The sequence below is a fragment of the Seriola aureovittata genome, chromosome 2 (genome assembly GCF_021018895.1).
Source record: "Seriola aureovittata isolate HTS-2021-v1 ecotype China chromosome 2, ASM2101889v1, whole genome shotgun sequence".
Lineage (NCBI taxonomy): Eukaryota > Metazoa > Chordata > Actinopteri > Carangiformes > Carangidae > Seriola > Seriola aureovittata.
The window spans coordinates 11525322-11551867 of record NC_079365.1 but is presented as its reverse complement, the minus strand read 5'-3'; the positions used below and the strand labels follow the sequence as shown (position 1 = coordinate 11551867).

Genomic DNA, 26546 nt, shown 5'->3' with positions numbered 1-26546 from the left:
CTATGTACAACTGTTTATTTTTGATTTGCAAAACATCTGACAAAAATAACATTACATAAACACCAATTTATAATAGAAAAAAGAAGATCTTTGAAAAAAAATGAGACAAAAGATAAATTGCAATTACATTAGAATTTAGGTGACTTATAATAATAATAATAATTGCAGCCATATCATGCTGACCTACACAGGCAGTTTATGGCTAGTAGATTCATCAGTATGCATGTGTTACAAACATTACATTAAGTGCTTTTGTTGGTTCAGGCATTTTAATTGAATGTGGCATGATTTGGGTTCACAATGCAGGGTTAGAATTCAATGCCAAATTCAGATTTTATTCCTTATAAAAGATCAATAAACGTGGCTGACAGAGTACTAAGTCAGAAGCCAATCTAACACTCAGACAACCTTCCCATTCAAATTAAGCTGGGGAACATCTGAAGCCAGCTTCATTAACACCCTCCCCTGCATCAAAAAGGTCATGTTATGGCACACAGCTCAGGGTAGATGTGACCATGGCGACATTGTTCCTCAGTATTGACTGATCAATAAAACTCTCTAATTTCATTCAGTGTTTACCTGAAGCAGTTTGACATGAATACAAAAAAAACTTGGTTTAAATTCACCAAAGTGAGTAGTTGCTCCGTTAACATGATACTCGGATCTGAATGGAATTTGTTTTGTTTTTTTTCCCCCAAATAAGCACCACTAAGTTGCGTACGTTTCAAAAGACACAATCTTCCAATGAGGCTTGTCGCGCCACTGGGGGCCGACACTTTGGATGATGCCTGCATTATGTAGTGTCAATAACACACGACTTGGTGATACTTGAGATAAAAGCAGCATTGCATGGATACTGAGGATTTTCACCCCTCCCAATTCCCCTCGTTTGACCAAACATTGGCAGGGAATGATGAAGGTGCGGGAGAAGACTTTAGGACAGAAGGAGAGGTGAAGACACGGAGAGGGTATGGAGGAAATGACGGGGCAAATAAGAGAGACAAGGTAAGGATGGTGTACTACAGAGCAAAGACCATGCTAACAGTACCAAGTGGAGCGCAAACATACCTCTCATTTCTCCTACTGCCACAAAGTCTTTCAGGTTGTTCCTTCTACACACAGCTGCATTCACTCCACAAAGCTCTCCTGTTCAGTTTGCCCTTAAAAACTATAAACATAAAAGGTAGATATCAGCAACGTGGCAACAAGATTAATTGTGTCTGTTGCTGAAAACTACATAGATATCCCAAGGACAGAGCAAAAGGACAAAGATGCAGAGGAGGATGTCTCTTCTGGAGTAAATGCAGCCTCATCCTAGCCAGTCTGAGCCCCGTTGGTCAGAGTGCAGGCACTATATTAAAAAACACTCCTGGTATTTTGTGCGTTAAAAAAAAAAAAAAAAAAAAAAAAAAAAAAAAAAAAAAATAGGCAATGCAAAGTCTGAGAAAGAAAAAAACTGTACAAAAAAACCCCCCAAAAAAACCAAAACAAAAAAAAAAAAAACTATGAATGACTTCATTAGCTGGACTCTCCCAAATCTGTGAGATATCTCTGAGGTAATCATTGAAGTATGACTCATTAGACAGCAATAAATACCAACATGAATACAAATATTACAAAAGTAAAAACAGAGGCAAATGCTTAATGCTGAAAAAAATCTGAGCTAAGAGAGGTAGGTTTTTTAGGTAGATTATGGTGTACATCCATTGTGGACATCCATTTTGTAAGAACTACATTAAGTTGATTCCATTACAATCCCTGTCCTAATGGGAGGAACAAAAATAATAATAATAAAAAATAATAAAGACTTGAAAGCCTTTGCATGGGAGATGGCCAACTGTTTTCTATGAATGATATACATGTTTTACAGACAGGATTTGTAATGGCAACAGTTATACAAAAAACTTCAAAAATGTCTACTAACATGATAAACTGTAAAGCTTGCTGGTGATAGTGTACCATGAGTTGTATATTGCAGGCATTGTTACTGTGTTATGTTGCCAATCTTGAGGAAATCTCAACAAAGATGGATCCATCTAATTTGTAGTGTAGATTTCCACTGACGTATGGTTTTCAAGTTCCAGTATTTTAACAACCACGATGCAGAGTTTAAACTTACGGATTCTGAGCAGCCTACCATGGTGAAACCAAATAGGAAACTCTGGGGATGCATCATATTTAGATTAACTGCATTTGCACATTGTGCACAGTACATTGGTGTGGGTTATTAAATGGGGAAAAAGGTCCCAAAAACAACATTTAATCACATATTCAGTCATAAAAGGGAAACAGGGGGTTCCCTTCTCACGACAAAAGCTGAAGTCAGAATTCCCCCGACGCTATGTGGTACTGACCAAAAACTACTTGTTCAATAAGCGGCTGTATGATGCATCCTCAAGACTCTTCCTGTTCGGTTTTCAAATCCCCAAGAGAACTCCTCTTTTACCCTGTTCTTGTGTGGAGGGACCTCTTCCCGTGGCACTTACATGTTCACCAAACCTCCCACTGTATTAAACATACACAAATCAACACTGCATCTCTATCTCAAAAAGAAAATAGAACAAAATCAAACCAATAGCTACATACAGAAGTATGTAATCAGAGAAAAATCAACATGGAGACTTTTCAAAACTTCAAAAGTCAGTGTTCAGTAACCAAGCACATCATACCCCTCATCAAACTAACATACTATACATATGAGTGGTACTGCCTAAAGACACTCGAGCCTCAACTCCTTAAAGTTCAATCACAGCAGGGAAATTTGTGGGACATGTGGAATTATATATATACACAATATAATCCCAATGATTTTCAGGAAGAAAACCAAAACTTGTTATAATTTTGTGAATATAGAAACATCCAAGAAATATTAACCATCTGAGCTATGCAGATCATCTGTGTGTTCAACCCTGACTCTCAGCTTGCAGAGTGTCACAGTGACTGATAGCGAAAAGTTGGAATAAAGCCACAGTGACGGAGAATGGACTTCAAAAAAAAAAAGAAAAGAAAAAGAAAGAAAAAAAAAAACCCATGTGGGCTGAACAGATTAAAGCAACAACTGTCACAACTTCTCACGAAGCAGTTGTGAAAACACGTTGAGCTCAACAACAAACATATGCTCTCTCTCTCTCTCTCTCTCACCATCTTCCTCTATGGTCACAGAGTAACCCTGGTCTGCTGAGATGAAGGAAGCTCTAGGTCTGACATAGGAAGCCCATACAGCCAATCACAGGAACAGTTTGAACAGATGTCTTCTGTCACACAGCAAATAGAAGACAAAAAGAAATGTTTGAGACTTTAGTGTCATCTCTGCAAATGATTTCCTTGAAGCCAAGTTGCTCCTCATGAAATCACTTGCACTTGGCAGGGATTAGACTTAACGCTTCTTTGGGGAATTGTCTTGATATAAAAGACACGTCGTCTCATATACTTTCACCATAATCCCACATGCGGCAAGCCATACATTACTGGCCTCTAAATCTAAAGCAATAAATTCTCTTGGCAGTTTGGTTTATAAGCCATTAGATGCTGTCTGATGAAGCATAAGCCAAAGATGATTGACAGCAGAGAAAAGGCATATGAGTTCCTATCATATACAAGCTTATCTTCCAAAAGCCATAGATAAATAGCATGAGTTTAGTAGATTATATAATGAGAATATCAAGGCTCTGGAGTCATCATGTTGATGTACTGTAATGCATCAGGTGTATAACTAGCTTTGTGATCTATATGGCTTATATTAGAGAGCAGCACGGTAGGTTTAGCTCGTCCTCTTTCGGAAAATGAACCTTGGAAATTATTCAAATACATCAACCCACCGCTACACAAATAATAATCTGACTGAGTCAAATACACAAGCAATCCCTGTTGAAGCCATTCTTAACTCATTCTTACCAAAAACATTATCAAAGTCAAAACAAAGAGCATAGTGTCTCAGAACATTGTAATAATGAATCTAAAACAAAAAAGGGTCAATATTGTATTTGCATATATATTTCTGAAAAAATTAGCCTTGAGAAATATGTAGCCCTATGTACAGCGACAGATACATTACATATATATATATATAGATATATATCCATATCTATATATAGATATATATACCTGGTATTTACATAATTCAGCCACTAGAGGGCTGCGCAGCATACATCATCAAACAGGAGGGCCTGGGTGTAGAGGTGCGCACCACCGCCACAACCAGGCCCTCAGACATTCTAGAAAATCCACTTCCCAGTCAGAAATGAAAGGGGTGTGATATCTGTGGAGGTCTGAAGCAGCTTCCCAAGCTCTCCACCCACCGAGCTCACTGTGTACTGAGGAGGAACAATTCATGGAATTGTTTTTAAAGGTGAAGTAACGTATAAAACACAAAAGAGACCATTGCAATTACATCCGTATCTATGCCAATTCCAAGTAAGGTATGCAGCTATATATTAACAAGAGAGGCCCCTTGCTTTGGCCTCGATTTACTATTCCAGTTAGATTTGGCATTTTAGCCCTTTAAAATCTGTGATAATATAGATGCCGTATATCAATACATAGGCTTGAGTAAAAGGTGGTATAACAGTGCTTAGGATACATGTGGTAGCAATTAACTATTTACAGGAAAATAAACAATTAAAATAAAAGAGAAGAATAATGAAAAACAATTTCAAAAGAGAGTAACAAGCCTTAATGCAGGCTTAGTTTGATTGACAGTTAGCAGTGTAAAAGTAGCTAACACATTTAGTGGCTAATTCTCACCTCAAAACCAAGCACCCCAAATTCCTATCAAAACCTGACTAAATTACAGACTATGCTCTCTACTCTGCAGTATAAACCTATATAATGACATTTTCCTTCATAGGCTGTGAGGCTAGTCAGACAACTTGCTAGCATGTCGAAAGACTGCATGCATGAAAGACCCATGGAGCAGCAAGGTTATTATTTTAGGTACTGGAAGCTTTTGAGAAAGTAGTTGACCATACCTTTGGTGAAAGGTGAAAGGCATGTGTTTGAATTGTATACACAGTCATATACATTTGCTGCCTTTGAGAGTAGCAGATGAAAAACAAAATACAGGATTTTTTGAAACATCCAAAAACGTCAAAGTAATGTGCAGGCACTGCTTTTGCACCAATAAACTGAAATGTCATCTGTACGGTATCTAAATTGTTCTGTGTAAAAGTTACTGTTTCACATAGGTGATGTAAATATAAATATAAAACAACCCCAGTAAAACCAAGAGGTAGCTCAACTGAATGGCTAGATGAATAACTGAGTATGTTTGTTGTGTTGGTGTGTGGACGACAATGTGCACACACAAAATGTCCTGGCATCTGAAGCAGCTGTTTGTTGATTTAAATACAGACAAAACACTGTATATAGGCAGAAGTTGTATGTATAGTTTAATCTGTATTATATGAAGTTCCCTTGTTTACTGTGTCTTTTAGCATCTGCTTGCTCTCCATACAACCTTGGCCTTTACACCAAGATAGACTTCTTTAGACAAGACACACATGAAACCACATACCCAACACACACACACACACATACATAAACATACACGCGCACACACGCACACCATTTCCTCTCCTCTACTCGCATCTTACTTCACACCTCCATTTAGCTCATCTGGCACATTCTCAGCTCTCTCCCTCCATTTTACCCCCAGGGGCCTCGTCTCCAGCTTCCGCTGGACCTCTGAGGTTCAGAGGCGGCCTCTAGGAGACTTCACTGCCGAACACCTCCAACACCAGCGGGGTGAGCTGCATGCTGTGCTCCGGCTGGAAGGAGAGTGAGCGGTACTGTTTGGAGTGCTCCTCATTGAGGCTGCGCAGGTCGGCCAGTTTCTGGATCATCTTGGCGTAGAGCAGCCGTCCTCCTGGGTGGTGAAGCTGGATGTAGGCCTGCAGGGTCTCTGAAAGGCGGTCTTGGAGGGCTTCGATCCGTGCGTGATCCTGCACACCTGGGCGGTCTGAAACAGAGGAGGGGAGTCTTACGATTTATGGTTCTTACGCAAGCTAAAACAGAATGGAATAGTTAAAATTGAAATGCTGTTGGAAAACTGATGATTTCAATATTTGTGTTTACTGTGGAATAATAATATTTATCCTGGAAAACAATCAAGAGGAAAAGTTGTAAATTATATAACATTGCATGATCTTGGTATTCCTACCACTCTGGTAAGGGCCTTGCTAATTTTAGATCAGGTAAAGCACATCTATGTATTGTTAATGAGTTGCTTCATATACACAAAGGGATGCAAATATCCACTTAGTTACACATGCTTGCTTGCTTACATAACTATACATGTATAATGTATACACTGTATTTTCTAAAAATGCATACCATGCACACAAATGTGTGTTCAGATCAAAGCCAATACTCAAGGGAGACATGAAACCTTTCATGTATTTTAGACCTGCTCAACAGTGTGATTTACATTGAGTGACAGATGACAAAAATACGTCAATATTATCTAACCAAAATGTTTACGTTGATCTTTTGCCACGATGAATACATTCTGTATTGGAAAAAAAGAGGCAAATGCAATCACTCATGAACAATTCATGATGACCCTCTTTATGTTCCCTCCTCCACACAGTCAGATGAACAGTACCTGGAGAAAGCAGGCAGATGGCCATCAGCAGCACATGTTCCTCCTCGTGCAGGCTGAGCTTCTTCAGGCCCACCTGGAACTTCACCAGTGGCTCCAACAGCTCCAGAGTGTGGCCCGCTATAGAAGAAAGAGCACATCATTACTGTGCAGAACATACAACCAGCTCCATACTATATCACAGAAGAAAGGCCCTCCGGGGAATGTTACCATCCCTCTTACTCATTAATATTTCATTTTGCCTCTTTGAATCATCTCTGGTGTGGATTTTTTTGCTTGCCTGCTGTACGTTCTCAGGTTTTCACCACGAACTACTGGTCGGGAATCTCGTTTGTGAATTAGGCTCAGTTTATATGCCTTTTCTTAGGCAGGGTAGACGTGTAAATGAGAAGCCATACAAATACTGATCAAAAGTTTTCACTGATTGTCATGAGTGTGCCTCCATTTTCTCATTTCATGGCTGGGTTATGAATTGAACCATAATGCTTTCTGAACACTGACCAAACTGTGCTTCTGAAACAGTTTCAATCAATTTATCTTTATTTATCTTAATTTGTATTTTATGTCCTTTATTATCCTAATTGAATAATCTAATTTTTATAGTATATTTTTTTCGAGCAATGGTTTTTGTATTAAAACAACATTAAGACAATATTAAACAGTGATGCACATGTTTATACTGAACAAGATGAGGTACTAAAAATGATCACTTTGATCTGTGCAGAAACTTTGTGTTGTATTGGCATTGGTATTGAACATTTTCTAATGATACACAGATACACAATTATGCACTATTTATTACTGCATAAGAAAACATGTCTGTATTTGAGTCATGTTCATGTCACTATATTCTAAGAAGAGCACAACAGAGCTACTTCTCCTTGTCCAGACAGTGGCTGTTTTGTGTGGTGAGCAGGTCAGGAGTGACATTCTTGGTTGATCCCAGAAAGAGATGATCTTGTTTGAAAGGCAAATGAAAGCCACGCCCAAAGGGCCTTCTGCAGATATGTAATACTGGTTTTGCGGGAAAAAAAACAGCATCCTTTGCCTATGGGTATGTACACAGGCCACTGCAAGTAACCTTATCTGTACTCCCACACCAATGATACACCTCCTTAACGCCGCACGGCTTCCTTCCAGCTCTGAGAAGAAGCGTTAATGTGTAACACGCGCATCTTCTCTTCAACTATCAGCAGAGCAAAACAAGTTGCCAAGCATGCATAGCCATCGTCTTTAACACTAGACTGTCTTCACAGCAGTCAAACTGTACACGTGGCAGCTTTCAGACTGACCTTTGGTGACATCACTGATCTGGTATTTAAAGTCAGGCGCACCACAGCTCCAGGACATGTCTTCCAGGTTGAAGCTCTGATTTGAGCGCAGCATGATCACTTCAATGGCGCTGGACTTGAGCAAGGCAATCTGGTCCTCTGCAGTCAACTCCCTGTAGGGAAAGGAATCATCTTTATGTTATTGTAACAGTCTTTAAATAACCGTGACCATGTCAAAACTAAATCACGGGTCACTGATACAGCAGCAGGTAAACAACAAGGAAAGATTCAAAGCAAGTACCTGCCCACTGTTTTACTGACTATGGGTTCAAGGCCAGTCACAGTCTTTATCAGATGTATGGTGTGCAGGAAGAAAAAAAAAAAAACACATCCAAAATGACTCTTTGTTTGCTTCCTCCTGTTGTGATGGGTCCTTGTGTCTGGAAAACTTATTTGATGGACATTAGTCAAACTGATGCCATTTTAAGTGTCATCACTGTCACAGTTAAACGCATCTAGTAATGTTTTGAAGTGTGTTTAAATGTTTATGACATGAAACTACTGAACTAGCAGGAGACATGAGCTGAAACATGCAGATCTTCAGGGGAGGTCTGGGGTGTTTTTCAGGGCTTAGGGAGCAGATCATAAGTGAACAAACATTCCAATGGTAATCCGACCACGTCCATCACTCGCTGCCAGTGGGAATGACAACTTTCAGGAAATACAGGCCCCGGCTTGTTTTAGCCAAGACTTTGGGGTAACCCCTGAGACACGGAGCTTTTGTCCCTGTCAACACACTGAGAGACAAACATGCTGGAAGGCAACAGTTGCCATGTGTGGGGAAGGAAGGTACGAAGATAACAATGAAAAAGCCTTGGGCAGTCATTGCAATTTTGCCTTTATAGTCATAAATATAGTGCTGGCTTGTATCTATTTTATTTGCTCAAATCCATTTCTGTTGTATTCTCCCTCAAATCTCTTGAGAATCGACCTTGAGCTTAAGTTTTAAACAAAAGACAGTTTACGTAATAAGTCTATCACATGCTCTTACAGTGTTGTGTGATCATCTGATAGACAACCTGACAGTGTAAATGCAGGGTAGACAGGTGACTGCTCCGTGCTACAGGAATGTATTTCTCAAAGGTTAGGCAATAACCTACTAACATACTTAAAGGGGCAAACTTCACATTAACAACTTGACCATGGAAAATGTATAACCTCATCCAGTGAAGGAACAACACAACATAAAAGATTTTCCACAATGTGTCAGCTATCTGTAATATACAGTCTATCAGTAATCTATGGCCTTTAGACCACAGCCATCACTGCGGCACAGTATCGACTAATCAGGCAGAAAAACAAGTAGGTGTACAAAGTCTTCAACACACATTTAGGTAAAGAGTCACTCTGAGACGTGCAAATAAAAAATACATGAGGTCTGAAAGTTCTGTTAGTACAGCTACATTTAGGCAAAAATTTGATTTTGTCTGATTACACCATTTGGTTACATAAGGAGGACTATTCTGAATGTAAATGACAAAGTCAACAAAGAAAATCAGATAAACAGAAAGTTCCTTGCAAAAACTGAAGTACAGAGAAGAAAATTTGTACCATCTCCTCTTTCTCTCTGTTGCAGTGTTATGTCAGCTATGAGTAGTGATAGATTGCTAAATTAAAACTGAAACTCAGAAGTCAACTTTTAAATGCAAAACAGTCCAGACCAAGACTGAAACAGAACTGGCAACTTGTTATTATTGTAAAGTGATTATTTCTACAAACTAACATGTTTTTTTGCCATCTTATATCGGTCATTGTGAATTCAGTGAGACAATCTTTTTTACGAGCCTATTTGAGCCTATCAGTTGGTAACAATTAATAATAATTTAACTGAATTGAATGCAGATTGAAAGATTCAAAATACTGACAGATGGATACAAAGTTGCTTTCTACACGCAAACACACCTGAACCCAGGGATCATCTTGGCAAATCCAATGACCTTCTGGATGCTATAGGACACCAGGTCAGCTAGGTGAGGCAGCATGGAGAAGCTGGAGCCCTCCTCCTCACTGGAATCAGGGCTGCTGCCCTGCTCCTGGTACATCATCAGCAGGTTGTTTAAGTTCATTTTGGTGTCTACTGACTCTGTAGTGAGCAGGATAAACAGCAGAGCAGAGAGGAGACCAGAGGAGGAAAAAGACAGAAGAGAGCAAAAAAGAAAGGAGGAAAAAGAGTTCATACATAAGGCACAACAAAGCCACACTATTCCTCCATGAACATACACACTCTGTGCTGAGAGAACATTGAGAAATCATGAAAATAGTTAGGGCTTGTTGGCAGAAAGGATCATCTGAAAATAGTTGGGTGTCAAGTAAGTAAAACTGAGATGAAATCTTAGATGAAAGCTCTGACAACACGTGAAACATGGAGAGCTAGCTGGGTTGTTTTGAGTCATTTGTGTGTGCTGAGTGTTGGCAGTAGGCCACGTGACCGTGTCCCTCGCTGTGTTCACTCCATTAGTGACGGATGCATTAATGAACTGATGTTTACTAGAAGGAGTCAGGTGTCCGCAGGGTACAGGTTATTCACAGGATTTCCACTGGATTCTCAGTAAAGCAGCATAACAGATTATGTAAGCCAACATGCAAACAGCTGAACTGGAAAAAATAAAATTGCCATAAGTATTAACTCTTTTGATTTGCTGGGGGAAAAATGGTTTAATTATATTACTGAGCAGTCAATGCTCAGTCAACTTGATTTTTAAATGAAGTCCTCGTAGTGTGTGTCTCTTACCTGGAGAGTGACTGAACGAGTCAGATGAGGCATCAGACAGAGAGTGGAGAGAGGCAGCTCTGCTAGCGCTACGCGTCACTGGGCCCTCACGCACAGGAGGCTAGACAGGAGGAAAAGGCACATGTAAAAACCCCAGAGGATAAATCCAGTCACTAAAATTAAATACCAAAAATAAGGCATCTAACAGCTGACCAATTTGTGTTCATTGTTCTGATTCCCATTCAAAAACACAGCATATGCAGTTTTGTTGAATATCTGCTGTAAAAATGGGATTTAATTACTGGCCTTGACTGTGGCTGTGTGTGTAATTTGTGGAGATGGAAACTAAAAAATGAATTTCAGAGGAGAAATGGCTTGAGGGACTGCTGGGTAACATAAAGGGTATAATGAGTATCAAAGGGATCCCTGTACAAATTTGGAAGTAATGCAAATACTGTTATTTTATGGACGTAACAAACTGCAAATGTACATCGACGTTCTATCTTGACATTAGTATAACAGCTTTATTAGCTTTATTTTTATGCTGTTTGAAATCAACAGTGTGAAATAAATTTGAATGCATAATCTTGATTTGGTGACAACAATAACCATATTTAGACACGAACCCTGAAGCGGCAGAAGTCAGAGTAGGAGTCGTCATATGTTTTGTGGTGTGCCTCCACCAGTGTGGCGATGACCTGACTTTGCTCGTCAGTGAGCCGGGGTCGCCGTGCCTCCCTCTCTGCTTCGCGCTGCGCCTCCTCCTCCTTCCTTCGTTGAATCAGGTCCTTCTTCCTCTGCACTTCCTCATCTGTCAGAATGACTGGGGAGGGGGGCAGGGGGGAATAAAAGAGGGAGAGAAGAGTGTTAGCATTACAATGCACACACAGGAAAAAAAAAAAACTTTCAGGAAAAAAAACATAAATGAAAAACACAGTTTTTGTTTAAGAATGACATTAATAAAACAGGAGAAGCAGAGAAACCACTGGAAAACAAGATAAAAACAGCCTGGACGACAGAATACAGGTATAGCATAAAAACTGGTTGGAGGTACAGAGCTTTTAAAGCTTTTCAGTATGTACTTGTCTTTTACATCGTGATGACAGCTATGTCAATGCGGTGCTGGGTGAGGGGGTGGGGGGGGGTTGTTATTCTCTGGAGGAAGAGAATGGGAGGGGACAGTTCCATATGGAGACCCCTGCTGCAATGAACAAGTGAACGCATTGTCTTTGTTCTGTTCGCTCCTTGTTGTTCTGGCCACTGAATTAGCTCACAGAGTCAGAGAGAGAGGGAGAGAGAGAGAGAACTGGTTCTCAACAACATGCTCCTGTTTTTGCAACAGCAACGCTGTTCACGTACAGTAAATCGGAGTGTCGGTGCCATTGCTCTTGTGGTATTCCCAGAAACACCCTGGGGAAAAACATCCAGCTGGAAGTGAGAGGCCTTTGCTTTAAAAGTGGCCTGCGGACAATTTGCGGATATCGAGAGAAAACTAGAAAAGATGTACCTGCTATTTACAGACCATGAAAATAAACAAGCCTCTGTGGAAAGAAGAGGCCTTGCTAGATTGTACATAACAGCAGGTGTTGAAACTTCAGATGGAGTATACTTACTGTATACAATGTGGGGAGGCTCCAGTAGTTCAAATAGAACGTGTAAACACTCTAATGGGGGCAAAGACCCTGGGACACTTGACCACAGTCCAAATATTACATAATATTTACAAGAGGCCCCCAAAAATTGCAAACAGTGGTTGTGTAAATTTTACTACCAACAATTGTAACAATTATTACTGATAATTGTAATTTTTCGAGAGGAAAAGCAAATTTGGTATAATTCACAAACAGCAGGTAGCATTAATGTGTAAACTGTAAATGTGTAAATTGGAAGTTGGTCTTGGTTCAGGCTATAATGTTAACTCATATTCAGACCTTTCAGGTCACAAAAAAAAAAAAAAAAAAAAAAAAAATCACTGCCCCCCTTCTTTAATACAAGCAATCTAATTAATCATATAATTTATGATATGAACCATGCACTGAACCCAGGGCCAAACTGGGATCAACTTGCAAAACCTAAATAACTCCACTATTTAAATACATGCAGTAAATCACACGGTGTAAGGTTAGAGTATTGACCTGAAGACATATGGGTCACCTGTCATACTTACACTCTTTCATCATGCCAATGTCCACACAGCGTTTGAGCCGGCATGCCTGGCAGTGGCGCCTGTTGTCCTTGGTGATGGTGCAACTGCCGTTAAAGGGACATGTGAAGGTGGCCTTGCGCTTCATACTGCGCCTAAATGAATTGTATACATTTTACAGTCTGTTAAAATACACAGATATATCAGTGTATAAACACACAAAATTAAAAAAAAGAAGTCACTGCAGTTATTAAGAATGTAGTTAAGGCTCAAAATGCATGTGCCTCTATATGTTTGTAACTGTGTTGATGATAGAAATCTGTGCATAGAATAAGAATTTCACAAATATAGCAATGTGGCTCCTTTGACAGTGTTTTGCTCAAATAATAATCATGGTAGAACAGGATAAATATTTTTGCCCTTCAAGTCTGGGACTGAGTGGAACAGCATACATATGGCTGAGTGCCAAGGAATCGAGGGGTAAAAGATGAATCTTGCCAAATGATGACGCAAAGCATAATGATTTAGTTAGTAATGGACCACTTCCCCATTTAAGTGAATGGGAAAGTGGTCTCAGACTTTTGGACCCCACTGTATGTATGAACATTTATACACAGATGTGAGCAAAAACACACACACATGCTTGGTGAGAGTTCAAACAGAGGCCAGCTGAGCGACGAGGAAGGAGATTATTAAACATCCGTCTTTTTCATCCTCTCACTTTAAATATCAAGACTGCTGAGAGGAACAGACGTAAAAGGACGGATACATCAAAAACACACAAACTGGAAAAATCACGACTTACTCTAGTTTCGTCTTTGGTTAAATTGGAAACTGGTGTGTATCAATGAGCAGGGAGAAGCTGAGGCATTGACTATAGGGCCGAGCTCATTTGTATTCTCTACCTCCTGCTGAGCATTAGCGTGAACAGGAATGTTGTCAGTGGGTTTGTGTGCTCTTATGTAACTGTGGGTGGTAATTACATTTAATGTGCATGTGACTGTGTGGGTGGCCGTTATATATGCAAGTTCGGACTTATGTTTGTATGCAAATGTGTGTGTCAATAAATTGGTCAATATGCATCTTTTTTGCTTTAATCAGGGTGGTATGAGCTTTTGTGCAAAGACTATTTTGTGAATGTGTGTAAATACATCTCTGTGCATTTAACCACACACATGCATTCGTGTACCTGAAAAAACCCTTGCAGCCCTCACAGGTCATGGCGTTGAAGTGGAAGCCAGTGGCTTTGTCACCACAAACGCCACAGATCCGCGGCACGTTCCTGTCGAACTCATCGGGGGCCAGAGTGGACGTACTCACAACTGTGGGCTCCATCACTGAACAGACAAAGAGGAATGAAGAGAGAAAAAGAGGATAGAGAGAGAAAAAAAAACAAATGAAATTAGCTCCTGGTTATAGAAACTGTTCACTTTGCCTCCAATCAGCACAAAAAAAAAAAAATCTGAATTCGGCTGCCAACTTCTAACATCTGAAGTAAATTTGGGAATATTCTCTTAAATTATAATTTGTTCTGTGTTGCTGTTCACAACATAACCGAGAACAAAAATAATAAAAGTAAATGTTCATTGTTCATGAGGTTTTTAAATTCTATTTAAACTATGATCATCTTACAACGGTTGCTGTAAAAACCCTGCACAGAAGTCAGGCACATCTCTTTTCACCAATCTCCATGCCAACCAAACATTGTCCCTTCCTTCAGGAGAGATTCAAACAGTCCCAGTCTACCCTTTGGAGGTGAACTCAACTCCAGTGTTTTTGTCCTGGAGCGAGGAACTGGAGCCATATGAATCAAGTGGAAAAACCCTTGTTCCACTCCAAAATGCTGGATCTGGGTTACATTTGATTACATAGTGCTCTGAGTATCTATTTCACTTAACAGCCTCATGAGAGGGAGAAAAAAGGCATGTCACCGCAAGGCTAGCATCCTCATAAACAAACAATCACTGTCCTTTTCACAAAGCTCCTTTCTTTTTCCTTTCTTTTGCTTCCACTGCAGAGTGAAAGCAAAGCAAATGATGGAAGGAGATGGAGGACCGAGGAAGGGGAGGCAAGGGGAACTAAACCGATAAAAACCTCAACAAAGTCACAAATCAACAGCCAATGAGGTGAGGGCCCAGCTGAATAATTTAAAATGATTTGACAGAGCTCTCCATAATTCATGTCTAATTAATAAAACACCGTTCTACCTAAAAGACTTACATACACTCCTGTAAATTCAACAGCTGGGTTTTTCATTTGCTGTTGTTGTTTTTCTACTTAGTACAATTATGAATATCACACCCAGTATGCCTTTAAACCAAATTCTGTTCCTCGTCAATTCTATTAACAGGACGTGTTGTCTTTATTAAAACAAAAGGTCAAAAGAAGAAGGGAAACAGAGAATCTAGTCATTGCCTCAGTGCTGGAGGCATCATGGACAGCAGAGGCTCAAGCATCTACAATATGTTGGCATCTTGTATCACGGCACCACACGCTTTAACGAGGAACATCTGATATAGCAACCGTTGTGGTACACCGAAACAGTACGTATGCACACAACTGGAAGTAGCAGCAACTGACAGCAAATATTTGTGGAGGGAATTCAGCAGATGGGTCGAACAGACCTTTGATAAACAACAGACCACAGAGAAACTCATACGTTGATGGGAAAACACTTTAGATTGTTTGGCACAATCTAAAGCACCATTGGGCTTCTGAAGCAGTGAGCTCTAGCAAGTTGGTGTAAAGCAAAGCGGAACAATAATTTCTCACAATATATAGATGGAAAAAACAGCTGTAGTTGGTTAAATCAACACTGTAAAGCCTCCTAAGTATAACATTTTAACTGAACTTGATAGAACATTTACAGCTGGTGCAACTCTGCAGAGAGAATGTGTAAAAGTTTCTATAAGTAGTGTTTTGTTTTGATTTTCAACTAGCTTCTAGTGGCAGTATAGGCAAGGGTGTTTGCTAAACTCAAACCCAATTGTCTCAGTGCAAAAGGTTTCTTTCTTCCACCTACACTGTCTTTCTGAGGTAAATACACATGTTGAGTCAAAGGTCCTTAAAAATGACCTACCAGGCTATAAAGGCTTTAAACAAATTTCATGTCTTCATGACAGTGTGACAATAGTTATTCCTAAAACACATCAAGATAAGGCCTCGAAGGCTATTTACTATATGATAACACTTGCCCTCCAGGTGATGCAATATGAAGGGGCACAGGTTTTCCGTTTCAAACACTCACACTCTATGTAGCTTGAATAATGTCAGTTATGCTGGGTTCCCGAGCCATTTGGATTCTGTATGAAAGCCCCAAAATGAACCAAGGCACACTTCAAGAGGAAATTTCCAAAGCAAACCAAATAATCTCATCAAATCACTGTTTTCTGTAATTGAGGTTTACCAAACTTCCTGGGTTGCAACTTGTTGAATGTCACGGTTCTTTCATAAAACTGATTTCATGGGGGAAAAAAAGGCCCTTGTGCAGTTTCAACCTGTGCTCCAAAACTTATCTGTTATGTCTGTTGCCAAAAATGATTACTTTGGTAGCTTTGTAGTGCGAGTAGTTGTACAGGCTGGCCTGCAAATAAGGAAATCAGTCAGGTAACATGAAAATAAAGTCTGGTGGGTGCCATTCTCATGTACAACTTTAAACTTCTTTAGTCCTGTTGTAGCTCTCAGAGGCGACAGACCAATTGATGGAGACCTGTGATCCAACCTATAAAGTAGACTGTCTATAGCAAATTAAAACATATTAAGACAGACATATTAGCTACCAAATTCTAAATGCTATCATATAATGAAATGTTACACAATACTGACCAATATAATTATTCTGCATAATTATAAAGCATGGAATCTGTTCCGCTGTGGACTAGGCAGGCAGGCTAATCCTGTCAGGCATTCACACTCAACACCAAGAGGGAAAACACCCATTCACCTTAACTATATCATCAACTGATCAGTGAAGTCAGTCCTCTGTGATTGCATTCAGCCTTGACAGGCCATTACACTAAATGCACAGTAGTATTGAGAGAGCTCTAAATAATGCATCAGGTTATTAGACCAGATCTGTACTCATTCCAGTCTTGGGCACGCAAAGCCAGAGAACTGGTTTTGAGCTTTAGGCTTCTACCGAATGTCTCGCTCTTGAAGGATGTGCATATTGTGTGTACGGCATTCGGAAGCATCAATCAAATCTGTCATTGCTGTAATAATGCAAAAAATTACTCTTCTCATTGTGTGTTACACTGCCATAAAGCCTAAGGATAAAACAGTAACACTGTGATTTCTGATTAGCTTACAGGGTTGAGTCCAGCTCCATGACAGGCTGACCAAGTATGGATTTCTTACCTGACAGCTGGCTAATAGAAAGCTACAATTTACGATTACAACCTTTTATAAGAAGCATCTACAGCTAGTGTGCTTGTAGACTGTAGCTAGACTATCGTACCAATTACTGAATCACTGCCATCGCAGCAGCAGGAGGTACATTATGCATTGCCAATGACTGTATTCACTTCTGTGAATCATCAGATTTACTTTTTCCACATTATCTGCTCTAAACCAAACTTTTCAAAGAAAAGTTAACACTTTAATAATTTAAGCATTTATTAATTTTCTTCTGTCCATTACATTCCCGTTAAGCTGGTTTGTAAACCAAAGCAACAAACCTCACATACCATAACCACCAGTTATGGTATGTGAGGTATGGTAGGTGGGCTAAAAAGTGTAAGACGAGAGACGGCTGGTATTTCACAACCTAATGATAGAATGAAAAAATATGACTGCTGATAATGAGGTTTATCTTTTTAAAAAGGTCTTGTCTAATTGCTTTAAATTTTCATTTATGTATTACCACATGAAACTAGGGAAACAAGCCATAAGTCACTTTTTGTATCATATGACCTTAAAGCCACATTAGTCTGTGATTGTTTATGACTAAGTTAACTAAGAATTTTCTGAAATAAGGTTAATCAAAGTGACTAAAATACATCTTTTAGTTTACATCTCCAAACTGAAATTTAGATAGTCGGTTTAACAATATTTAATAAATTGGTTTTGACCTTTATAGATATATATTTATTTAGATTGTTACAGTGTCCTTGCTCCCAAGGTGATACCTTCCAGCAGTCCAGGAACTCTTATGGTGTTGTTTATGGTAGTAAACATCACTGACTGGTCAAACACAGGCTTCCAGACTGTGTAATGTATACAGCATTTATTCTGCAAACAAGTACTGATTTTTACTGGTAACAATATTAGGACTTGGGATGGGAATTTCTAGGAATGTTATTAATGTTTAAATAATATTACCAACTTTCCAACAACTCAATAAAAGAGAGTGATAAAGAGAATGGGAGTGGGTTCTTAAGAAAACAAAACTTAACTCCATTTGCTAATTATTTCAATGTGATTATGCACTAAAAACAGAAAATTACCTGCAAAATACAAAGTAGAACGTTGCTACTTTGGAGATGGACGTCTTGACATTCTTTCAACTCCCCTTCTACCACACATGGTTCCTTTCTAACATCTAATCAAACATGACATGGCTACACAACAGTCATTTAAAAAGACAGAAATTGTGCCAGCAGAAATTCATACAGGAATGTCAAAAATGGACTTCTTCTAACTTCTGTCCTGAGGTTAGATTCACAGATTACTTTAATTTCCAGGCTGCTTCTATCCCTGGTAGTTGTATTCATTTTTTTCATTAAGAATCTATTTGAGAATCTGTGCTTTACTAACATTCAAAAATTAAGCAATGGTGTAGGGATTAAGTCCAAAGCCATAGGTAATTTCATACTGTGATGTGCATAACAACATCATATGAACTGACGTTAGGCATCGCTGTTGATTGTAACATATAGTATATCTGTGACAAAAAAAAAATATTATTAAAAAGTATTAAAGGACAAGGAAGACAAAACAGGGACAATCATAGTCAGTGACTGACACTGAGAGTTGCACATATCCATGAAAAGCGGAGAACTACTGAGGGTAATTAAGGTAGCTCATCTCAGCCACATGACTAGTATGAGTAGGAATAAGCTTACACCAGCTGAAGGAGACAAATCTCTTGAACAGGAACAATTTCTACCAGATTGTTATGGCTGGTACATTGGTTTATGTAAAATATTTTGAAACTCTTACTTGCTTAAGCAGTTTATTGAATTTGGTTTCTGTCTTAAAACAGTTGTAACATTGTACATGAGTGATTTCATTGTTTTGTGCTTTGCTGTACCACAACATACTTGGTGGAAAGCAGAAAAAGTACAGGTTTAACATTGTAATGAATGTTTCTCAAATTCAAAGCTGTTAGGGCACCTCAACTCTGGAACAACTCGACCGACAAACTCAAACTCGCAACACCAAAATTTTCTTTTATTATAAGACTTATCCAATATGGATAAATTTGTGTATTTATGTGTTTATGCGGGTTGCTTGATGCATGAAATTCATATTTAAAATGTATTTTTTATCTTCTTCTATCTTTTTTCTGTCATTTTTCATTTTGTCCTTTTAAAGCACTTTGATAAGTGATATACAAATAAACCTTATCATTAGAAATAAAATAAACTAGATTATTGTTATTATTACTGGCTATATATCGCACCATGTTGCTATTGAGAATGTTTTCATTCTGCTTACGTGTCCATTACGTCTCACTACACAGATAGTTCAGATGAATTTTCATCTATTGCTCTGTGAATGGCCATTTGCTGTTTGCAGTCAGAGAGAGGAAATGCCAGCCCACAGGAGAGCGCAATGAGAGTAGTGTAGGAGGAGAGAGGGATGCATGAGAGAATCCAGCCAGAGAGAAGTGGTGTGGAGGAAACGCTGGAGAGATTGAGTAAAAACAGATAGAGATATATACATAGATACAGCGTGTAGGGGAGGGGTGACCTCTTTGTCACAGTGACTTTCTGTGTCACAAAGACCAACTGTACCCTGCCGGCTGTCACGGATATGACAGAGAAATAGTATGAGGAGAGGGTACGCAGCAGTGGCCTAGAGAGTGGCCTTCCACACAAACAGTCTGTTTTTGTTATTTTAAAAGCTGGCTAAAAATACACACTCATAAGCCACTTCAATTACTGGCTAAATATAAATACACGTCTCATCTCTGACAGCCCCTCATCTTGAAAAGTGTCAGGGGAAAAAGCAATTAGCTATTCATGTTGGAATCACATTTATAGTATGATTTATTTCTGCTGGTGCTGCTTCACTCCCATTTTTAAAATCAAGGAGCCGATTTTGGCATTATGTGTTTGTGTGTGTGCATTATGTGTTTGTGTGTGTGGCCACTTATCATTGTCACCGTAAAAAATCTGTTGGCTCCTAAATTATGTATGAAAGACAGATATTTGTACATTTAATCTAATGTAAGTCGTTTTAGGTTGGAAACTTTTAGGCTCAGGGCTTTGGATGTGTTGGAGGTGGTAAGCACGGGCTCGCCACATGAGACAACCACCACACCCTCCTGATCACCCACTGAGAAATAACACCGTAGACCAGGATAGTTATTCATTATTTTGGAGTTTGTTTGGGAGGCTAATCAAAATCCAAAAATTTAATAACTAGGGCTGCAACTAACAATTGTTTTCCTTGTTGATTAATCTAATGATGACTTTCTCTGTTCCGCATTAAAATGTTGGTAATAGGGAAAACGCCCCTCACAATTTCCAAAAGGACAAGATGACGTCTTTAAATGTCTTGTCCAACCAAGTTCAAAACAGAAATATACTCAATTAAAGTAACATAAAACAGAGACACAAAGCCAATCCTCATAAGAAAGAAACTAGAACTAGGGAATATTTGGCATTTTTAATTTTCTGTTGATAGACTTATTGATTAACGAGCTAATCCTTTCAGCTCTAGTAAAAAAGTGGCAATTCTTTACAGATTAAAATTAAGAAGTGATCACATAGTGTAAAATATGCACTTTCTACAGTGATCGCTTTTTTCTCTCCACAATTGAATCAATCAGTCAAATAAGAAATAACCGATGAACTCACTATCTGTTAAATCAAGTGATGAAGAGATGAAAAAGCAAGACTGGGGTTTTGGAATCTGAGAAGCACGGCAGTAGTGGCCGATGAGCAAGAGATGAGGTCTGTTGTAATTATGCACAGTACCACAAACTGACTCTAGCTTGTCATTTTAACTGGGTGGTGAAAGCTGCAAAATAAAGACATTATCTCAATTTTGGTGGTGTAGTTGCAGGAGAGGCTAGGGAGTTTCCCTTTCTTTTAACCCAACAAACTAGCTGAGGGAGAACAAGTGCTACTTAGCATGCAGTGGTGCAGTGACTCATCTTTTCCTCTTTGATTTATTCACATCATGGCTGAAATGACACGCATGTGTCTCATAATCCAGGGAATGACGTTAGAGCCGGTCCCAGGTTGGATTTAAAGACATGACACTTTTGACAGAAGTGTCAATGCTAAACAGTTGATAGATCTGCAGTTGTGAAGATAAATTTGTGTGGTGCTGTTGGTGGTCTGGACTGAATTAAGAATAACATGTTTGAAAAACCACTGATCTTGTCATATAACAGAATGTCTTTAATAACATGAGTTTAACCTACACCACATAAAAAGGTCCAGTGATTAAATATTTATTAATGAACACCTGGCAGGGTTTTTAACTCATTACAGTTGAAAGAATATCCCACCAAAGTTTGCATAATATATTCAGACTATGACACAACCTGTGCCACATTATCAGTGTAAATTGTTTGCACCATCTGCATCCCAGTGTCCCAAATGGATACCTCTAACTTGCACCTTCTAATTAGTTGATATTAGACGTCAATCAATTTGAAATTAAGTCTCGACTACAGATGGTGTGAACCTGAAGAACAGGGAGCAGACACTTGTAAAGTGCTAATATGAGAGATAGTAACACTTCATGCCTGGGATGCTGCATGATGAACGTAGTCCTTAGAATATAGTAATTCATGTGTTCCTGCTGCAGTTACTGCATCTATAGGGAGTTTGAGCTTCTGTGAGGTGTTCATACAGGAATAGGTGCCAAGGTGGGCCATGGCAGGAGTCCAATACCACTCATAGGGTAGCTTATTTCTCTCTGTTCTACTTGCCATTTCCTTTCCAGCTGTACCATTGTCAAGTATGTTATTATCAAACAGGAAAGTGGCCATTGGTTTTCTTTGTCAGGTGGACTGTTACTTATAGAGGAGACATAAACGAGACCTCAGCCGTGAAAAAAAAATTGGAGAGCAGCCCAGATGCTAGATTAAGTTTCATCAAAGTCAATATCAAGTGATTATAAAAACCCACCCTCCACGAAGGCCCACCATCTAACAAACCTAATTAAGTGGTGCCATTAGTGCTTGGGCGTTGAAATGAAATGTGACTGAGGACAAGTCAAGATATAACAAAGTGGGTAAATAGGAGGATCCAGTCAGCGCTTCAAGGAGGGATCATTTTAACTGCACACAGACGTGCAGAAGAGAGACGGGAAAGCGGGAAATAAAAAACCTCTGGCATCACGTCCCAAGAATGTCAGCAATGGGCTTACAGACCACATCCCAACACATAAGAGTCAGAGTCGGAATCACATCCAGACCTATAACAGCACGGGAAGAAAGAGAGGGATTGCTGTGGAACGCCTGAGTGAGAGAAGGAGGCCCTCTCTGACAGTCCAATGAGCATCCTCCATCGACATCACATGACGCAATCCCACAAATGGTTCTGAAATTGTTCCATGCTGCCAAAAGTTTCTCTTAAAGGGAAAAAGGGAGAGTGAGAGAAAGATATAAAAGAGGAAAGAGTGAGAGCGAGAGGGAGAGAGCGAGATAGAGAGAGAGAGAGAGAGAGAGAGAAAAAAGACAGGGAGAAGTTGTGCAGAGAGTTGGAGGGAGAGGGGAGAAAACATAAGGCGATGTGTTTTACTGCATACCTCGGGCTGGGTCACTACGAGTACAGAAGAGACATAAAACAAATCAGATCTGGAATGACCCGGGCTGCAGAGAGAACTGGGCTACAATGGAAATACATGGACTTGTGATTCACACATAGCAGCACATCTAAGCCCACAAAAATGGCTGGAGAAGAGTGCGAAGAGGGAAATTTAAAGGAGGGGAGAAGGTGGGGGTGAAAAAAAAAAAAAAAGTACCATTAAAAGGAAACATGATCTGGGATTTGTGACAAGAGAAGTTTAATTCAAATCTGCTTGGTGTTAAGAAATTTCCTTAGAAAAAAAAAAAAACAATACATGAGGAGAACAGATAGAGGAAAGAGAACAATGGACAAAACAGACAGTGTGGACCTAACAACAACAAAGTAGACAAACTGAGTCTGTAATGCAGCTAAACAACTGGCTGAGCAGACTAGTCCAGTCCTGTCCCTTCGCTTCCCTCTCTCTCATTCACCCTCTTGCAACCTCCACGGGTCTATCTCATGCTCTTTTCCTACGATCACAGGGAGCATGTTACAGCAGCAGTAATAGCACATGACAAGGTGACCTGTGCCCCACACAGGATGGACTAAACTGGGGGGGTGGGGGTGTGGGGGGGTCCCATGTCCCGTGTCCAACCCTATGGTCTCTGCCCCACTCCCCCCCCTGCCCAGGCCCCACTGCTGGCCTGCAAGGGGAGAGAGAGGCAGTGACGGCAGCCTGCCCCCTTATGCTGGGCCCCTTGCTGGACTCTGGAGAGGGGAAAGAGACGAGGCAGGGAGAGGCCCACTCAAACACACACACACCAAAAGTCCTGTTTATGTCTATGCTGAATTTGACAGAGAATGCAAATTCTCAAGCACACTGAGTTGTGCACGTAGAAAGCCGACTGGACAATACCAGACAGACAACAGACATGTGGGTGAGGTGGGTGCAAATGCACTTAGCCCACAAGTCAAAGTTATATAATCTCCATAAAATGCTGTTTCTCTTTGAGGAAATACTTCTCTTAAAAATGCAAAATATAAAAAAATGACTGGTATTTGTACTCCTAATAAAAACTCAACTTCTGAAAGGTGGAAAAATAAACATTCAGACACAAAATTTTAGACGTAATTAATTTATACACTGTTATTAATTTAAAAAGAAATCCGGCTGTACGATCCACTGGCCTACATATCAAACAGTGACGTATATATTTTGCTCACCAAGAAGAATAATTTTTCTGCATGACTTGTGCTCCATATACAACAAACATTACCTGTGTGATGTGTTTGGCCTTGAAACCATCAACCACAGGAGGTAATTGAGGACCCAAAGACATTAGGGGGAACTTAACACTTCATTACTCTCAAAAGCAACTGAACATATGTGGCAAACATCACGCATGCACAGAGGTACATACAAGTGGGTCTTTACAGTTAAGTACAGCAGCCTCTTTCTTTCTATAGGGTTACATGTGAGAGGAAGCAACCAATTACTGCAGTCACGAAAGGGGGTAGGGGGCGGGGTATTTCACTGTATAGGAGGCCTAATGGACTGTACCATCACCACAGCGCCATAAACAACCTGCTACAGTTATAGTCAATAAAGACACAAAGTGAGCTCATTTTCATAGATCCCCATTGCAGGTCTGTCCTTAATTCAATGAACAAATTCACAGAAAATTGATTCAAAAGCATACTTGGCCCTAATTTGAACAAAGTCTCCAGTCATGTCCCAAATAATGCAGGTTCTCTCTCCAATTCCACATTATTTAAATTCAGAACATATGTTACCGTTGATCTTAAGTCACATAAGCTGTTGAGTGGGGAAACCATATCTTAACCATGAAATGAAGCAGCTGACATAAAAACAACCTACCTGCCATTTTTCAAGTGTCAAACTGTTTCATAAACAGAAATGGATAGGTGTGAGAAATGTAGCTCTAAGCCTGCTGGAAAGATACGTAGGTAAGAATATGTGCCCCTTGCTGTTAGCTGTATTTGGTCCCTTCAGATTTTCTTTTAAGCGATTAGCAGCAGAAAGAGAGAGAGAGAGAGAGAGAGAGAGAGAAGAGCTGGAGTCTGAGAAAGACAGTACGCTCATAGTAATTAATGATGTCATTATCTGCCAGTTGCTCAGTTCTCTATGACTATGTAGTGAGTGGTTAAAATGTAAACATATAAATACTTGTATACATATAACTTCTTCTACCAACTGTTCAACTGTGTGTGTTTGTGAGAGTAACTCTCTTCATGCTCAGATAACTGTGGGACTCATACAGTCAAACTGTAACTGTATGTTACATGACACTAGCAGTTGAAATCACTGCAGCTTATCAGCATTGTATTATGCCTTAATCAACAAAAATAAATATTTCAGATGATATTACAGTGTGTTACAAAAAGGTGAGTAAGAAGGTAATAACTAATATTAATAATTTATGGGAAAATTTTCATTTTATAAACTCTATGACGCTTTCATCATTGGCGATAGAAAAACACACTATGTATTGTATTGACAAGTTATGCAGATTTCATTACACAGTTTTTGAAGTCAGACCGCAGTCCTCAGGCTATAGGATGGTCACAGACACATTAAATTAACCAAAGTTTTAAAAGTACTGGTATTTGTAATTCAGAAACTGTAAAAGTATCACTCCGACATAGAGATATTACAGTCTTTTTAAATGTAATATTTACAATTGCTCCTACATTATGTACCAACTTAGTCCTCAGAGAGCTCTTTTCTCACGTATGATGGCAGTGAATGAATTTATTATATATAACCAAAGTAACACAGCTGTGAATTCATGAGACTGCAACAAATCCAAGAAAATCTGTACAAAAATGTTTAACTTGAAAACATCACAAGTTTGGACTTAATTACATGTGAATAGGCGATTTCACAGCGTGTCTCTTCAAAAACAGCTAAATATCAATGCATGGAGTGCATATTGCCAGGTATGTAACCTAAAAGCAAAAGAAAAACATCTCACCTGAGGTTTTAGCATGCCCTTGTACAATAGGTAAGACTTGAAACCTTTCTTCAGTTTATCCCAAGTTGTTAATCCTGTTCAATACAAAAGCAAAATGGCATGTCGCAAGTCAGTGAGTGGGCCTTTACCCTAGTACCTGACCTGCTGTAGCTCTGTTTATGTAACGCTGAACTATTTTCAACAGCAACATACACACTTAGTGGCAATCATCATATAGCAGTTACTCAGTTAGGAAAGTAGTTAAGGCAAACACGCTGGTAAAATGACATTTATATAGTGCTAAACCTTATTCTTATGTGGCCTTGAGGAACAGAAATTACAATAACTCGAGTGTCGACTTTAAACATTCCTCCTGTGCATGCGAGTTTCATACCTCAGCTCAACTTTTCCCCATCAAGACCGAGTTACATTTAATCCTCTTTAGTTGCCGTTCGTCGTCGTCGTCTTCATGCTCTTGCAAAGTGTGCCCCCTCCATGTTGCCTGGGCCAGGTTAGCTTTGAGGAGAGAGGACGGCGTTGTACCAAACTCAGAAATGTGAGGAGACTTGGGGAGAAAACGTCAAACTCGTACGCCCTTTTCAGACGCTGGCTCTCACAGCAGCGCTGGTAGTGGCTAACGTTAGCGTGGCTGGCTGGCTGCTTTAACCCTAAAACGCGGCTCCAAGTTCAGCCAGCTTATTAACCGTTCTGCGACCACGGGCAGCGGACATCCAACGGAAAAACCGGTTAAGGCGCAACCGGTTATCACTGTCGGGCGAACGTGCACGCTAACATAAAGAAAATTCAATCACACCTACGGTAGTCCGACGAGAATTATCCCTCCTTCTTCAGGACCCAAATAGATGGCCATTACTTTT

The 26546-nt window shown here is 39.6% G+C and overlaps 1 protein-coding gene across 1 annotated transcript; it reads right to left on the bottom strand.

Annotated features, from left to right (window-relative positions):
• On the bottom strand, window positions 1-26546 carry LOC130185464 (vitamin D3 receptor B). Its single transcript, XM_056401943.1, has 10 exons — window positions 26063-26546; window positions 25690-25763; window positions 13972-14119; window positions 12807-12937; window positions 11266-11462; window positions 10661-10760; window positions 9832-10012; window positions 7891-8042; window positions 6602-6718; window positions 1-5956 (listed from the first exon to the last, which is right to left on the bottom strand). Exons 3-10 carry the CDS (start codon window positions 14115-14117, stop codon window positions 5703-5705), a joined length of 1278 nt encoding a protein of 425 aa, XP_056257918.1. The 5' UTR covers window positions 14118-14119; window positions 25690-25763; window positions 26063-26546; the 3' UTR covers window positions 1-5702.